The sequence below is a fragment of the Magnolia sinica genome, chromosome 13, assembly GCF_029962835.1.
Source record: "Magnolia sinica isolate HGM2019 chromosome 13, MsV1, whole genome shotgun sequence".
NCBI lineage: Eukaryota > Viridiplantae > Streptophyta > Magnoliopsida > Magnoliales > Magnoliaceae > Magnolia > Magnolia sinica.
The window spans coordinates 30925322-30942559 of record NC_080585.1 but is presented as its reverse complement, the minus strand read 5'-3'; the positions used below and the strand labels follow the sequence as shown (position 1 = coordinate 30942559).

The 17238-nt window shown below is 40.7% G+C and overlaps 1 protein-coding gene across 1 annotated transcript; it reads left to right on the top strand.

Annotated features, from left to right (window-relative positions):
• The first annotated feature begins 806 nt into the window (after positions 1-806).
• Positions 807-4547, top strand: LOC131223445 (splicing factor-like protein 1). The gene is made up of 2 exons (XM_058218872.1): positions 807-3504; positions 4096-4547. The coding sequence occupies exon 1, from the start codon at positions 850-852 to the stop codon at positions 3466-3468; it is 2619 nt and encodes an 872-aa protein (XP_058074855.1). The 5' UTR covers positions 807-849; the 3' UTR covers positions 3469-3504; positions 4096-4547.
• Positions 4548-17238: the final 12691 nt, after the last annotated feature.

Below are 17238 nucleotides of genomic sequence, written 5' to 3'. Positions count from 1 at the left end.
TAGAGATAGCGTAGAGATAGCGACGGCGACAGTTGAAACATTTTTAAGGTCCATCGTGATGTAATTTTAGCCATCAAACCTGTTGATAAGATAAGATACACTTGGATGAAGGGAAAACACAAATATAAGCTTGATCGAAAACTTCTATTGCCCCTAAGAAGCTTTCAACGGTAGGCATTCAATCTCCAATGCTTGATGTGGTGTGGTTCATGTGAGCTTTCAATTTATCTATTTTTGTGCTCATGCCGTAAAATGATCTTGAAAAATGAATGGATGGTTTGGATATAGTCCATATATCATGGTTTGACTCACAAGACTTGTTGACATCAACTTACTCATGAGTTGGATCCCCACTATCCATGAAAAAGCCTTTGCTACAAATCCTACGTTTCAAATGGATTTTTGATACCATTTTTAGTATCAAACATCGCCCCAAAATCAAGGTAGATCCAAAGCTAAAGTGGACCATACAACGGGGGACAACGAGGACTGAACGGTTACCCTTGAAAACTTCTCAAGGACCACAGAAGTTTCGGATGAAGCTGCTGGTTGTGTTTTCCTTCATTCGGGTACTAATGAACACTACTATGTATTTCCAGTGGTGTGGTGCACTTGAGCCTTCGATCGGCCTCTGTTTTTGAGTAGAAGTCTTAAAATGAGGTGAAAAAAATGGATGGGCGGCGTGGATAAAACACATGCGTCATGATGGGGCCCACAGAGGTTTGACCTCAGCCAGCTGGCTGCTGTTCGGGTCATCAGGTAAACCGCGTCCCCAAGGGATCCCGTCCCAGAGAATCCCGCCAAGGAGAAACTCTATCTCTCTCTCTCTCGCTCTCTCCAGAAGCCCTAATGGAGTATCCTGTAATTTCGCCCGCGGGAACCCACAAAACCCTAGATTCCTCTTCCCAAACCCTAGATTCGTCCTCCCTCCATGACCCTCTTCCTTCCTCTGAAATCCTAGCTTCTCATCTCCCTCCTCCAAGTATCTTATTCTCTGCTCAAACCCTAGCTCCGTACGATCAGAACCCCCCGCCTCCTTCAGAAACTCTAGTATCGTACGACGAAATTCCTCCTCCTCCTCCTCCAGAAATCCAGTCCTTCTCTGCTCCGGACCCACGTCCTTATGCTGAAGCCGTCGATTCAAATGGTCAAGACCCGCCACCGCCGCCTCCTTCCGAAACCCTACCTTCTCAAGATCCGGCTTATTCCTCGGCAGAAACCCTACCTTCTTCATGTGAACCTGGGATTCTGCCATCTTCTGCAGAAGGGCAAGAAGCCCCGGCCCAAAACCCGCTGTCTTCTTCTGAAATCGTTACCCAAGAGAAGTCTTTTTCCGGTCTTAACACGGCTCCTGAATTCGGCAATCAGAAGCCGCTGCTGTTGGAAAATGGCGTCAACGCCACCAACAGCGGCACTGAAAGGGACTACTCCGGCGGGGAAGAAGAGACTACCAGCCGTCGCAAGCGCCGAAGTAGGTGGGATCCCCCGTCTGAATCCGACCCCCAAAATGGAGACGCAGCAGGCAGCGGTGGCCGGAAGCGGAAATCCCGTTGGGCTGATGATGAACCAAAGCCGATCATCCAGCTCCCTGACTTCATGAAGGAATTTACTGGAGGTATGGATGTCGATCCTGAAGTTCAAGCCCTTAACATTAGGCTTCTTGAAATCAGTCGTATGTTACAGTCGGGACTCCCCTTGGATGACCGCCCTGAAGGCGCCCGCTCACCTTCTCCTGAACCCATTTATGATAACATGGGCATCCGTATAAACACCCGCGAGTACCGTGCCCGTGAGAGATTGACATTCGAGAGGCAGGAAATCATCTCTCAGCTGATCAAGCGGAACCCTGCATTCAAGCCCCCAGCAGACTACCGGCCTCCTAAGCTTCAGAAGAAGCTGTACATACCCATGAAAGAATACCCAGGTTACAATTTCATAGGGCTCATAATTGGGCCGAGGGGAAACACTCAGAAGCGAATGGAGAAGGAGACCGGTGCAAAGATTGTGATTCGGGGTAAAGGGTCTGTTAAAGAAGGTAGACTGCAGCAGAAGCGCGACTTGAAGCCGGATCTATCTGAGAATGAGGATTTACATGTGTTGGTGGAAGCTGAGACACAGGAAGCACTCAACGCAGCTGCGGGGATGGTGGAGAAGCTATTGATGCCCGTTGATGAAGGGCTCAATGAGCACAAGCGGCAGCAGCTTAAGGAACTTGCTGCTTTGAATGGGACAATTAGAGACGATGAATTTTGTAGGCTATGTGGTGAGCAAGGGCACCGCCAGTATGCTTGCCCAGCTCGTACCTCGACTTTTAAGAGTGATGTTCTCTGTAAAATTTGTGGGGATGGAGGGCATCCCACCATTGATTGCCCCATGAAGGGAACAGGGAAGAAAATGGATGATGAGTATCAGAACTTCTTGGCCGAGTTAGGTGGGACTGCACCTGATTCGCTAACTAGGCAGAACTCAGCATTGGCGCTTCCTGGTTCTGGTGGTTCAGGGAGCAATCCTCCTTGGGCCAGTAACAACAGTGCTGGAGGTATTGGGGGCACATCGCAACTGGGGCTGGCTAATGGTGCCAAGATGGTTAAGGAACACGATGATACAAATTTGTATATAGGGTACCTGCCACCCACACTTGAGGATGATGCACTGATTCGTCTGTTTTCACCCTTTGGTGAGATTGTTATGGCTAAGGTCATTAAGGATCGGGTGACTGGATTAAGTAAAGGTTATGGTTTTGTGAAGTATTCTGACGTGTCTCAAGCCAATCAAGCTATTGCTAGTATGAATGGGTATCGCCTTGAGGGTAGAGTTATAGCTGTAAGAGTTGCTGGCAAGCCACCACAGCCTACGATACCTCCAGCTCCTCCAGCTCCAACGATGCCTACGTATCCTGGACCGCCTCAGCAATTTACACCTGGTGGGCCTCTCGGAACCCCACCACCCAGAAGCTACATGGGAGCACCAGTTCCTTGGGGGCCACCGCCTATTCCTCCATATGCTCCTTATACCCCTCCGCCTCCTGGTTCAAGCATGTATGCCCCTGTTCAAGGACAAGCGATGCCACCTTATGGTGTTCAATATCCAACTGCAGTTCCGACTATGCCCACTGGCATGCCATCTCAAAGTATGTCTTCTAGTGAAGCTCTGCAGACTTTCCCCCCTGGAATGCAATCTCAGAATAATCCATCTGCGCAATCTGTAAAGAACAACATCTATGGAAATTCGGTAGCCACGGTGGCACCAAATGCTCCGCCTGCATATCCTCCATCTTCTTTAGGTTACCCATCTTATTATGGTGCAGTTCCTCCTCCTGTACATCATTCGGTGGCAGACCATTCACAGAGCATGGGAAGCATGCCGTGGGCACCGAATCCGCCTGCCCCTCCGCCTGTTTCATCTGCAGAGCCACCAACTTATGCTGCCGACTCTGAGTACGAGAAGTTCATGGCAGAAATGAAGTGATTTGATCAGCTGGCCGTTCTTTTTCCAGCTTGCAAGGTAAGCAGCCCATATTCTTCTCCATTGCTTCCGGGTTTATTTCACTATATGGCAGGTACTGTTAAATTCCAATGATTTTCTGAAATGAGTGTCATATTATCTTCTTCTTCTTCTTGACAACACTTAAATGAGTATTATAGCTTAGCGGATATTCAAGAAAAATAGAAGCATGATAGTCATAGGTATGACAGAAACTTGGATAAAGTGATGTTTCTTTTACACAAGTTTTCACTGTGAAAACATGTTCATAAAAAATCAGTCAGTCTTATAGCCATACGTGTCGCCGAATTTTTCTTCTGATGTACTTAGAAAGTAAAGTTTGGGATAAAATACATCAACTGAATGCTCTCTTTTTACTATATGGTAATGTCATTCATAGGATGGAAGTGTCACTCACAGCATTTGAGATTTTGTTCTATTTAGCGGAGGGCATTCTCAGCTGCCTAGGATTATGTGAAGATGAGGATAATGTTACATGGTTCTTTTAATCATGATATTTGTATTTGTCTTTCTCCACAATGTGTTTTGCTATTAATCATTATTTTACCTTTCTTGACTTTGTTTCTGGTTATGATTGAATGTTTTTGGCAGGCGTCAGGTTTCTTGGAGCTCTTGTGAACCTGATTTATTACCTGTTGCTATGACTTCAACTTGTTGGACGTTTGGGACTCATAACTTTAACCTTGCTGTACTGTTATGATAATTGCAGAGACTTCAGGCCAGAAGATGGTTTATTTGGCATGGAGAAATTGTGCATCCGGCTACTCTGTGCTTTCTAGCTTCTCCTCTTTTCAGCATGGGACTGTATTCTGTCTCCATGTGGATGGGATGGCCACCTTCAATGCATCTCGGATGCTAATATCTTTTGCTCTTAAATTTTTCTAGAACTTCGAGGAGGACCTAATTACTGACAGTTTTATGTTATGTTTTGTTTGAGATGACTTTTATGTTCTTCCATATTGGGTGGGGTAACTACATTTTATTTCATGTCCTGACCTGCCTCATGTTTCCAGTGATGACTTTTATGTTTTTTTTTTTTTTTTTTTTTATAAAATTTTTAAATTTTATTTTTCTGGCTGTGACCCCTTCTAATCTTTACCTGGAGACGGTACCATGAAGCCACTTGATGTGTGGCCCTCCCATCTCCAGAGCAGAAGTTGTTTCTGTGTAAGTATATTGAGATGATATGGGTGCTTTCACTTTGGTAACTAAGGTATTTTGGTCCCAATGTCTTGATGCTTTGGATTTTTCCTTATTAGCATTGTTAGCCTGATGTGCCTTTCCAGTTCTTACCTGGCAGGTTGTAGTACATGCATTTACCTCTATCAGTAGTCGGTGGTTCCTCTGGTAAAATTTCAAAATTATAGACGGAAAACTGGAGTTAAGCTTGAATATGGCAGGCTTTATTATTTACTGCCCCCCCAATCTAATCACCATATGTTCATTTCTAACAGATCACTGCTGCCCATGGGATCTCTGTGACTTATTAAGTCTTATAAATGTTTTTCATGTAACCTGTTTTTCTGTTTGTTTGTCCACCCACCTTCTCTCTCTCTCTCTAAACTCTAAATTGCAGAAAGGATAACTCCTGTCTCTTCGCCATCACACTCATGGTGCTCTATTGCTGCAAGAAGCAGAAATCATTCAAGATCCTTTGGGATCACTGTTTTATCTTAAGCCAGCCATTCCATTTTATTTTGACTTTTGCTGCATATTTTTAAATACTGAAATATTTTGTTTTTCCTGTAAAAGATTATTTATTCGCGACTTTACTCGTAAAAAGAAGTGTTACCTGTTTTTTCTTGAATCATGCAATTTGAATTTCAAATTTAATTTCTAGATATTCAAGTTTCTGCTGCAAACCCAGTCCAAATGCTAGGAAAAATGGTTTATATGTGAATCATAATTTTTGTTGCTACCAACAAAAAAGAAGCTTTTCTTATGATAATATGAACATTCACACACTTGATGATCCGGTTCGTCTCTGCTGGGTAACTTGGGAAAAAGTTTTTGATAGGCAAGATCAAAAATTTTGACTGGCAACTTTAAATTCTTTTTGCTAGGTAACTTGTTGTTTCAAAGTGATGAGCTTGTTTTGTGGCTGCTAACTCTCTCTCTTTGAACATGTTTGATAACCTTTGGAATCTCTCTTCAAGTGCTTCCAAAAGCCAAGTATCATCTTCACATTTTAGCCAATGGACGGAGGTGGTAGCATGCTCCTTTGTACATTGGTTATGAACTTACGAGGAACAGTTAGAATTTTGCAGTTTCCGATGATGTTCTAATCTGGCTTCAGACTTTCCGCTTGTTGTCAGCTTTGACAAGTTCCTCAATGCTGCAATCATGCTGATGATTTTGCTGATGGATTTATATACTGGAACCGATGCAGCAATCGAAGAACTAGGATCTAATTGGAAGAAGTCTGAAAAATACTTGGAGGTTTGATCCAGGGCTATGGAGGTGTGTGCCGTGTGGCTATATTTTGGGTTCGGGAAATAGCAGAACAGAATTATTTCCAAAGATAAAATCAGCAATAATTTCAAAATTAAATAGCAAATAATGAGGCTTTATAATATTGTGGTTGTTGGCTAGGGAGGAGTTACCCTATTGTTGAGGGTTGAAATGGGAGGGAAGCCATGGCTAATACTGGTTTCATTGTCTGACTCGGTAAATGCTGAGTTGAGGTTGTATCATCAATATGAATAGGACTTGGATGAGTTACATCAACTCCCAATGTTGTTTATAATACTATTTATTTTTATTTTTTTATTTTTTATTTATTTATAAGAACTCAAAAGAAACAAGATAAATTAATAAAAATAACAAAAATTAGAAAAAAAAATAGAATCTAGCATATTTGATGTTTTACATCATGTCATGCTTTAAAGAAATAAAAACAGAAACTGAACAAATAGAAAAATATTATTTTTTCACTGGAAAAAATCCCATGCAAAATCATCACTGATCCATGGATCTCCATGTATTTAATATTTGCTAGTGTTGTGAACCCCAACAAGATTCCTGCAAGAAGATAAGATGAATTAGCCTTTTCTATGAAAGCCACATATGAGTGTAGAGGTTTTGTCCATGAGCTCCAATTTGAAAATACATTAGTCCCCTTTTTTCTTGAAATGGCTTAGGACATTAAGAGATAGTTAATTCTTCCTTGACAAAGCTTTAGGGCTAGGTTGGATGCACTTTTTTCTTTTTTTTTGAAATCTGATTTCTCAAATCCAGTTTCTTTCAGATCTTGGTTATGTAAATCTTATATAGTTTTTATATTGATGGGATTGTTAATTAAATCTTAAGGGGCTAGGTTGGATGATTTTTTTTTTTTTTTTTTGAAAAACAGATTTCTCGAATCCAGTTTCCTTTAAATCTTGGTTATGTAAATCTTATTTAATTTTTATATTTTTTGGATTGTTAACTAAATCTTATTTTTTATTTTAACATTACTTTCTTTTGATACTCTATCTAAATTGCTTGTTTGGATGGCCATTCAAAATCAAGATTTAACATGATTTAAATCTTATTTTTATTTTATTTATTACTTTTTTTACTTGTCTAAATTGCTTGTTTGTATGGTCATTCGAAAATCAAGATTTAACATGATTTCTCTATTAAGGCAAACCCAATGATTGGGTAAAATAGTTGGATGGTCTTGATTTTTGGTTTATGGCCTGTCATGCTTATGCTTCCACTTTATGAATTGTTTCGCAATCCTAGAAGCTTGCCATGTGCACAACGGAGGTTTTTAGTGTGTACCATTAGTTCTCATCAATATGTCTGCTCCTATGCAGATGGATGGATGGATGGATTGATGGATGGGGGAATCCAAGCTGGGGGAATCCAAGCTGGTGAAAAGGTCAGACCAACCTGTATGATCTTTGGACACGAAAATCAGTCGATCTATTCATCAAGTGGGTTAGATGCATAAATTCAGTCTATCCATTAGCAGTCCGTTCTTTACTTTTGCTTTCTATGGGATGGCATAGTCGAGTAATGGATCACCTCGATTTTCGTGCCTAAGGATCTTCTAGGTGAGCCCTACCTTTTCTTCTGCTTGGATGCTGTATATGCATGACATGATAGGCACTCAATGAATGGTTAACTTGGTGGACCATTGAGATCAGTATGACCACTCCTCTTCTTGTTAACCCAAAGGAAGGGGGTTTATAAATGGGGAGGTCAAATACTCTAGCAGAGTAATGGATCGATGGTTCATGTGCATGCTCTAAAACAGCGCACGTAGCACATGTTCAATTCAGTTGAGCCGTCGACACATCATAAGACCACTGTGGCTAGGCCATTACCTCAAACCCATGTTAGTTGATGATCTCCGCCTCTGATTAATTGACATTTGTGACCTTTTCATCTGTGTAGCCCATTAGATGTCATGGATAGGCAACCATTTCATGTACTTTTGTTTTGTAACTCTACTAATGTGGGACCTACAATTAAGCATCAGATGGTTTAATTTTGAGCTACATGTATGCACCTGTACAATTGCTTAGTGTGTGTGAATGAATTGACACATTCCCAGAGATATACTCTAGATTGATATTCGAACATTTGACTTATGTGCATGTGTGGGTATTGGCACATGTGGCATGTAGGGGTGGGTGGGTGCTAATAATTGATTGGCACTTCAAGCCATGACCCTTTTCTGTCTTTTTATTTTAGGAGTTGGTTTTCAGACTAGTGGTTTAGGTGTAATTTTATCATGGCCTGTTTGGTTACCATCAAAGTTCGTTCAGATAGGCTACTTTGAATACATTTATCCAACTAATGCTTGTCTAAATAGAGGCTTACATGGATATGCCATTATGTTGTACCGGTTGGTATTTGTCAAACACGTTATTTGGACAAGCATTATGGCTCATTTACACATTTGGCAAGCATGCTCATAGATTAATATTGGCACATTTGACACATGTGGATCACTTGAAGATGCATGATGGCACATGTAGCGTATGTGCATGCGTGGGGTGCTTGAAGGTTGGATGTGGCACATGTAGGGTGCTTGAAGGTTGGTTGTTTGACTCTTGACACATTCGCACATGTGGCTCATATGAAATGTGGCACATGTGCTATGCATGTGTACAAAACATAGATCATTCAAGTACTTATGAAAGATGGGCTGAATGAACTTTCTATCCAATTTGCCTTGTGCACATCCATGACTAGTTTTTAGGATAATCTTGTGATGCAGGACAAACTAACCACTTGCTCTAAAAGCTCGAATTGATAGAGTTTGGCGAATCAATCCTTTTATCTCGTAGCCCAAGCCCCACATCCCATGGGTTAGAACCTCGGCTGAACCCTCCTTGTGGGCCCCACTTCATATGGGTTCCACTTCACACGAGCCACCTGCCTCACACAAGCCACCCGCCTCACACGGGTTGCCCACCTCGAGTGTGCCCCTGCATTCCACAGGCCACCCCACTCGAGCCCTGTGTGAAAATGCCCCTGCATTACCTTGTCTTTGTTTTTATTGAAGTTGGTGCCACTATTCAAATAATGATAGTTGACAAACCATAGACGTGTGTTGTTTGAATCAATTTATTTGAATAGAGGTTTTTCATAACCAAACGGGCCCTTAAGATCTTAATTGATACATGTTTGTTTGTTTAAGTGTTTCTTATTTGTGGATTTTCTTTTCTCTTGATTAGCTGTTTTGTTGAAACAATCATCATTTGTGCTGCTGTTCTAATAGCTAGAAGTGGCTTCTGGTCCTCGTCTTTGGATTTTTTATTTTTTATTTTTAAATCTCTTGATTAGCTCTTTCTGAAATACAACCATCATTTATGCTGTCCTTCTTTGGGCACCAACCATTATACGGACAGTGACACCAATTGCAATAAAGTTAATGCCAAGGGCGTACAAAAAACTAACTGTTAGTGTGTAGTGTGTACATGACAATTTGGACACAGTTAACCCAATTTCCATAAAAATACACGAGCACCTATCTTTTGTACACATGCATGGTACATGTTCCACATGAGCCACATACGCAAAGGTGTTAGAAGTGGGAAATTCCCGTCTCAAGCATCCAACCTGTCACATTAAATCTTCAAGTGTTCCACATTTGCTACATGTGGCAGTACCCATGAGCAGACATGCTACTTGCACTGCTGTGCATGTTCAAGCAACTAACATGTGCCACCGTGTATCAAGTAACTCATGTACTGCGATTAATCTACAAGTGCGCCACAATGCCCTCATTTGCCAATTTGCCTAATGTGTACAAGAGCCACGTGCTTGTATAGACAAGGTGCTTGACTTGTATAGACATGGTATTTGACAAACAATGGTCAGTTTAAGAAAATACTCTCCATACAAGCCTATTCAGACCACCCCTGGTTGGACAGATGTGTTCAAATAGTTATGTCTGATAGGAACTTTGATGGTAGCTAAGACTGCTAAGCTAGCCTTTTACAGTTGTTTCTTTTTTGATCTCCATAGTCATTTGCCTGTTAATGTAGGTTCCATTTGGATGCAACATAAGTTCTATCACATATAGGTCGTCTTCGATAGCCTATTGGACATATTCCTGCATGTTTGCCAAACCCTGTAGAGCAGGGAAGGCTCATTTAACACATGCAGTCATGCATGCATTGGTACATGTGGGCTGCATGTTGATTGATGATAGCACTTGACGATGGAAGTTGGTATAGGTGGTGCATTTGCACATTATCCTGTTGGCACATGTGGCATGGCAGGGTGCTTGAAGGTTGAATGTGGTACATGGCATGTTTGGGGTGTTGGAAGCTTGACGGAAGCGCATGTGATGGATTTGCACATGGTCTATGTGCACATTTGCATGTAAGGAAAGTACCACATTCAACCTTCCGGCACATGCGTGTACCTTAATGAAGTGCTATCTAAGAGATGTTATCCCACCTTTCAAAGGGTAGAATATCCTCACTTTTTGGATAGATTATCTTCATGTCTCTAGCTATCCATGCCTGTATGGCTCTTGAAAACTATGGATAAAGCTCTGACAGGCTAGTTGTCCTTGTAACTTGTGTGGTACAACTTTTGCTACATCCAAATGGGCCCTTTAGTAGCTACAGTTGTTTTCAATGGCACTTGTGAAGGAAGAGAGGGTTCCATGATTGTTATGGGGCTGAGATGGTTTGGGGTGCTCTGGTTTGGATCAATGGGTTGCAAAGGATTCTGACTAACAATGAATTAACTCTCTTCATGGATCTATTACGCAGATCGATCGTTGCCCATATCGATAACACGTCCGGCGATAGGAAAGTTTGGGAATGGTTGCCTTATGGGGTGTTGTCTGGAAGATGGTGTTTCTTGGGGGTCTTGCGTGCCATGTGGAAGGAGATAAAATAGAAAAATCTTTGAGGGCAAAGTCTCTGTGGAAGAGATCTTAAAAAAAGAAGAATGTTGTTTTTGATTGTTAATTGGGCTTTATTGAGACTGAGTTCCAGGGGGGGTGCTCTTTTGAGCAGTGAGCTTGTGCTGGATTGGGTAGGGACTAGGGACCTGGATAGCCAAGACTAGTTGGCACGTCTCTTACGTTGGTTATGCAGGTCTAGTTATCTGTGATGTCTCTGGTGTTCTTCATTGTATTCACTTGTCTTTTGCTTTTTTTGTTTTTTTTTTGTTTTTAATTGCTTCATGAAGGCCGATAGCTTTTGGAGTTACGAGAGGGTCACCTGGAGTTTGCGGCCTTTGTATTGTCTCCTTTTTAAACAAAGCAAGTTGTTTGAAAAAAAAGTGACATTACTGGTTAGGAGTCAGTTGAGTTCTTTTAGATGAACTAAAGGGCATATTGCAATATCAACTAAAGAGCACAATGATACTATCTTTTGCTTTCCTGAATTGGATCAGAAGTTGGTTACTTGTTGAAAAGTGGATCCAATCGGACCTTGTATGTGTTCAATTGTTGATTTAAGTTGAAAAGTTGTTTGAAGTGCACTTATGCTTCTTAACTAGGTCTAGTCTATGCATCAATTAAGTACCATAGGACACCAATAAGTGCCTGAAAAGAGGTTTATTGTTGTGGGAGTCTGAGGAATGAGCCTTCTTACCTTTCAAGAAAGAAGAAGAAGAAAGAAAAAAGAGAGGAGAAATGAAGCTTGTTGATTGATCATCCATCCTACTGGTCATTTTCTAGATAACATAAGCCATTTCCTGCCAGGAATTGACATTGTCTGTTTGGGGTTCATTGCTGCTAGATTTGTTTCCCTCGTCTTCGTCCTCTTTCTAGGGACTTGTTTTAAGATTTAATTTGGTGCTGAATTTTAGCATGGAATATATCTTTTTTCCCGTGGCCAAGTCAATTTCATGATGTCTAGGGTTTGCTCGTGGTTTGTTTAAGATCTTTCTGTCAATGCTACAATATACAGGGAGATGTATCTGCTGTTCATCATGCTTTTTATGTCTCAGCCGATGATACCTGATCTACACTGTTAACAGCAGTGTTAAATTAGTATTGAAAAAGATGTTTTCATTGTACCATATCAATGACTTGGATAAGCTTGTCTGTTTTTTGTGAGAACAATATGATAAAAGCCTTTTCAAGTGATCGGACTTGAAACTTGTACCTATTGTTTTGAGCACTATTCAACAAATACAACTCGGCATACTTTGAACCCTGAAAGTATATTTGTTTAACTTCATTTAAAAAAAAAAGAAGTTATTTTGCAACTTTTTGTTCACTCATCTAGTTTTATGTGTGGCATACAAGCTGAAGTCCTCAGATTCCTCCAATTTTTATTATTATCTTTTAATGGATAAAAGGCAAAAGCCTAAAGAATACAACCAACCAAAAGCAAAAGCAAAAACAAATGCACTATGATTACAACTATCTCCAGATATTGGAAAAGTGATCAGCCACAATAATCCTTGCATCGAACACCCATGCCGTAACCAGCTCCTTCCATTTTGCAAACCTCAAAAGAAGACTTTTTCTAGTTTCGAAAGCATCAACTGTTTCTTTCCAACCATAAGACCTAAATTCCAGCAGGGAGACAGACGCCATACTCGCTTTCCTAGCTCCCCTTTTCCTCCGCCATGCCAAGATGCGAAAATGCTTTGATGTAGCCTGGAATTACCCAGTTGAACTCAAGCTTACCAATGAACTCGGCCCAGAACTTTGTCGCGAATTCGCAGTGAATGAGAAAAAGTGATTCACAGATTCTTCCGCTTTATAATACAGTAGACATACATTTGGAAGAATCATCCCTCTCTTGCATAAGTTGTCGACTCTTAGCACCTTGTTCCTCTCCACTAGCCATGCCAAGGCCGCTACCTTCAGTGGAGGTCCATATTTCCCCCAAAATCTTTTCGAAATTATTAATACTGTATTCTGGACCATCAAATTGATCGCATACTTGTTATTCTACTAATTTTAATTGTATGTGTAAGATGATCCCAATTAGTTAGGATAGGGCTTAGTTGATGGTGAGTTTTATCTGTATACGCAGCGAAGCAGTGTGTGGGTATTGAAACTGTTGATGTCACAGGAGAACAAGACTTTTAACTCATTTTTGGTAGATTCACTGGAGTCTACATATCATGAGGTGGAAGTTTCATCACGAACCAGTTGTGCTGGAGCCATGTGGCTTTGGATACTGTCTTGATCGACAGAGCTAAAGTTAACCATAACTACCCAATGTGCTTTCATGCTCCTGCTCCACCTCTTGTTTCCATTTCCTGGGGCTACACTTAACATTTTGAAATGGACTATTTTTTTTCTGCATTGTACCTGAATTCTCTCTCTCACACTTTCTGCAACTACGGTGACTGCAATTCCTGTATATGTTCTATGCAATGTCCTAATTGGGTCATTGTTTAAGTCAATCACACCTCCTTTGTAATTCTCATTATATTTGAGTGAAAATGCATAAAAAAAAGTGTGTACCTTGAGTTCCCATGTTAAGTCTTCTGTTTCTGGTAGGGATGTCAATTCTTGGCAGCTCAGCTCATGTTTGGAGGTCTGGGGTTTAGCTTATACTCTGTGGGCAGGGTTTGAGTTTAGAAATCTACCAGAATTTCTGTCTGGGCTTGGCTTTACTAACAGGCTGTTATTGGCTTGTACTAGTTTCTCCGTAAACAATCTTCTCATTTATGATCAACATCCTCTGGAACATCCCTTGAGCGAACACTTTTCCATGGAAAAATAGAGCATCTTGTAGTAGTGCTTCGTAATGATTTTCAGAAGACCCTATGGTTTGCATATGTATATTGATAAAATATTATGTTAGTAAAGATGTAATTTAGTTCATGTAAGCCCATTAATTGTGATCTTCTGTTAATTAGTCTACATATATGTATTTTTTGTGTAATCATGAAGGTGATATTGATGGCACCCTTCAAAACAAAAAAAGAAAAGAAAAGAAAAATAGAAATAAGAAGGTGATATTGATAGCCATGTTTTAGAAATATTGAAGACAATGGTGCACTGAACTCTACTTGGTGCGGTGTACTAGCCGGCTGCCAGCCTGGGTACGAGGGCTGATGTCAGGCAGGCAGCCTGTCGTTTTGTCACGTAATCATGAGAATTTAGCTGATGCCAATAGTTTGGAGAAGGCTATGATGATGACCCAAATAGTTAGATAAGGCAATAACGACAGTGATGCCTGGGAATACACATGCATGCACAAATGCATGCGTATTGTGATAATCTTGCTAGATGGCCAGTGCTGTTGTCCATGTGAATAAATAATCATATGTCATGCAGTAACTACTATGTATTCCAATTTTTTTGTAGTGAGTAATGCTTATGAATGTTTTGGATAGCTTCACTTATTATTATTATTTTGGTTGCATTATTGCTTCTTTTGTTGATTTTAATGTTTATGCTGATAATGATAATGAACATAGTATCATCATCTAAGCCTCATCCCAACTAATTGGGGTTGGCTAATGACAATGAACATATATTCAATAAAAATGAAAAACCAGGTCCCAACTTTGTAAACAAGGTTAATAGATTCTTGCAGATTATATCTTGATGTCCTGAGATTAGCAACTTATTTAGCTGTTGAATTGACTACCATATTCACTTGGAGAAACAAATCCATAGATTTGTAGGCACGATGAAGCTGGTAATAAATGTGGGTTGGATGATGCTTCTTTTGATGTTGAGGTTGCAGTGGAAGTGGATGCTTACTGATCATATTCCCTGGTCAGAAGGTTTCCTTGCTGGAACTTCACTAAGTGGAGATGGTTAAAACTTGAGGGATTCCTCTAACTTCGAAAAATTGGTGACTCCACTTTTGCCTGATGCACTCATGTATTGAGAGGTGAATGAGGATGCCAGCCTTGTAGCTAGAGATGGGTTAATGAGAGAGTCACTTTTTGTTGGCATAGTTTGAAAACCCAAAAACTCTCAATGATCAGCTGGGTTGGTTGACTCGAGGACCTGACCCAGGTTGACTCAATTTTCAGCTGATTCAGATTGGACTTGAGGACTCACCCTCACTTGACGTTATATTCAATAATTATAAATTAAAAAAATAGGGATAGGAATAGGAGTAGATATTTAACATAGTCAAGTAACATAAAATTCAAGTTCTGTCACAAAACCACTCATTGGTGTGCTGGTTAAGTTCATCTTTCTTGTAGTCGAGGCTGTGGATTCAATCCCATCCCTCTCATTGACATTCTGTTAGCATTCACTGTGACTCAGCAGATTACTCCTTTTTGAGTCACTGCAAGTCGTGTCGGTGTTGAGTTGACTGAGTGGTTGAGTCGACCTGATGAGTTGCCCTAGACCTAGGATCGAGTTTCCTGCCCTTCCTTGTTGACTCTGCCAAGTTTTGAGTTGATCCAGTGAGTCTTGGAACTATGGTTGTCAGCAACTCATCTCTCCATTAGTCAAGATGCAGATGGTGTGTTGTTAGACTATGTGGGTGGAGCTGGTGGAACTCTATAGCATTTTCTGGGGCTCTAGTTGCATCTGGCTTTCCTGCGGAGCCTCATTAGGTGATAATATGGGGTTGGGGGTCTCTAGTTCATGCACCATGCAGTCTGCCTTGCAAATGGTGTATTTGTTGCTATGTTGGTGTCCTATTGTCTGTTTTAGTTTTCAAGATTCTTTACCTTTCCTGGTGATTTTTATTTAAGTGACTGTTCTGTTCTTTTAATTGATAATCTATGTTCTACGTTTGGCATGTCCAAGTTATTATGTGTCAATGGCTATTTTATATAGTCTTTTTCTTTTAATGCTGTCTGATAAAAAGGACATAAATAAAAAATAGATGTTTTTTTTTTCTTTTGTTTGTTGGGTGATCTTTTGGAATTGGGATGGTCTACAGAACTTGAATAAAAATAGGATATATATATATATATATATATATATATATATATATATATATATATATATATATATATATTGATCCCTAAGAATTGCAACGATGCCAAAGGGTAGATCAGTTGGCAGGGGAATAATAATCCCACATGCACTTGGGACAGAAAAGGTACCCATGCCATATTGTTAGCTTTGTTGATGGGGCCCACATCAGAGCATGATGCCCTTTTTCTACTGTGAACCTCCAACATGCCAACAAGGTTACCATTTTTATACTTGTGTGTTGATTCTCCAACCCCTTTCTCCAAACACCCTTCTTTTAGTTGAGGGTCAAGAATCGCCTTCATATATGAGACAACTCATATTTTTTGGTGAACTGAATTCAATGAGTTTTTTTTTTTTTTGGGTGCAATATCATACTTTAATTGCTAAAAAAAACACATAATCATTTAAGCACAAATTGGTCCCTCCGGGCAACCATTTGATAGAATGGAGTGGAAGGTAGGAATGGTTTATGTGGGTTGAGTGCATGGTGTGCTGTAAAGGCTGTTACATAAAGGTAACGGTGGCAACCGTTAACCTTTACAGGGTCGTAACAGCCATTATGTAAAAAAAAAAAAAAGACTTATAACCACTGTTGATGGCCTGTTAAGCTCCCTGTAAAGGCCGTAACAATCCTATAATGGTCTGTTACAGAGCAAATACAGGTTTATTTATTTATTTTTTCAATATTACGGGGCAATATATAGGTTTTTTGGTTTTTTGGTTTTTTTTTTCTTTCAATACAAAAAAGAGACCGTAACGGCTGTTACGGGAGTCATAACAACCATTACAACTTGTATCATAAAGCTAATGGTGGTGGTATGGAATTCCTTGGTTGAGAGGAGTATGGTATTAGCTCACTATTTAACCTATGCACATTATTAATCATCCAGTTTGATTTTATCTGCCCTAAGTGCAGTTTCGTGATTTGACCTTGTTTATATACAATAAGCACAGTTACTTATGAGCGCAACTGCCCAGAGAGTGCTTAGGCTCCTTGGGATAGCTTTGGTTGGTGTTGGCTTCTCATTCCCCTTCATCATGTCTTCTGTGGGCTCTGCTTTTGGTGTCAGGCCTCATGCACTTAGGTGGGCTTGGGTAGCTTATTTGGCCAGCTATGGGAGGGGCTGATGATGGGGCAGCTGGTAGTTCTATTGGCAGTGGGGCTTTGCTGTAGTAGCAGAACTTAACCCCCTCTTGGAGCTCCTGCATCAGGATCCCCAGGTTTTGCAGCAGGTGTAGTATGAGGTGGGGCTGATTCCACTCCTCTTTCCTCTGCTCAGCAGCTTGAGTTTTCTTTGTTTTTAGCCTGTGTGCACTGGCTGGATGAGGGATGTTTGTGGCTGATCCTGGGGATTCTGCAGCCCTGCTTTATGTGTCCTGCACTGTCATAGCAGTGGTTGCTTGTGGTG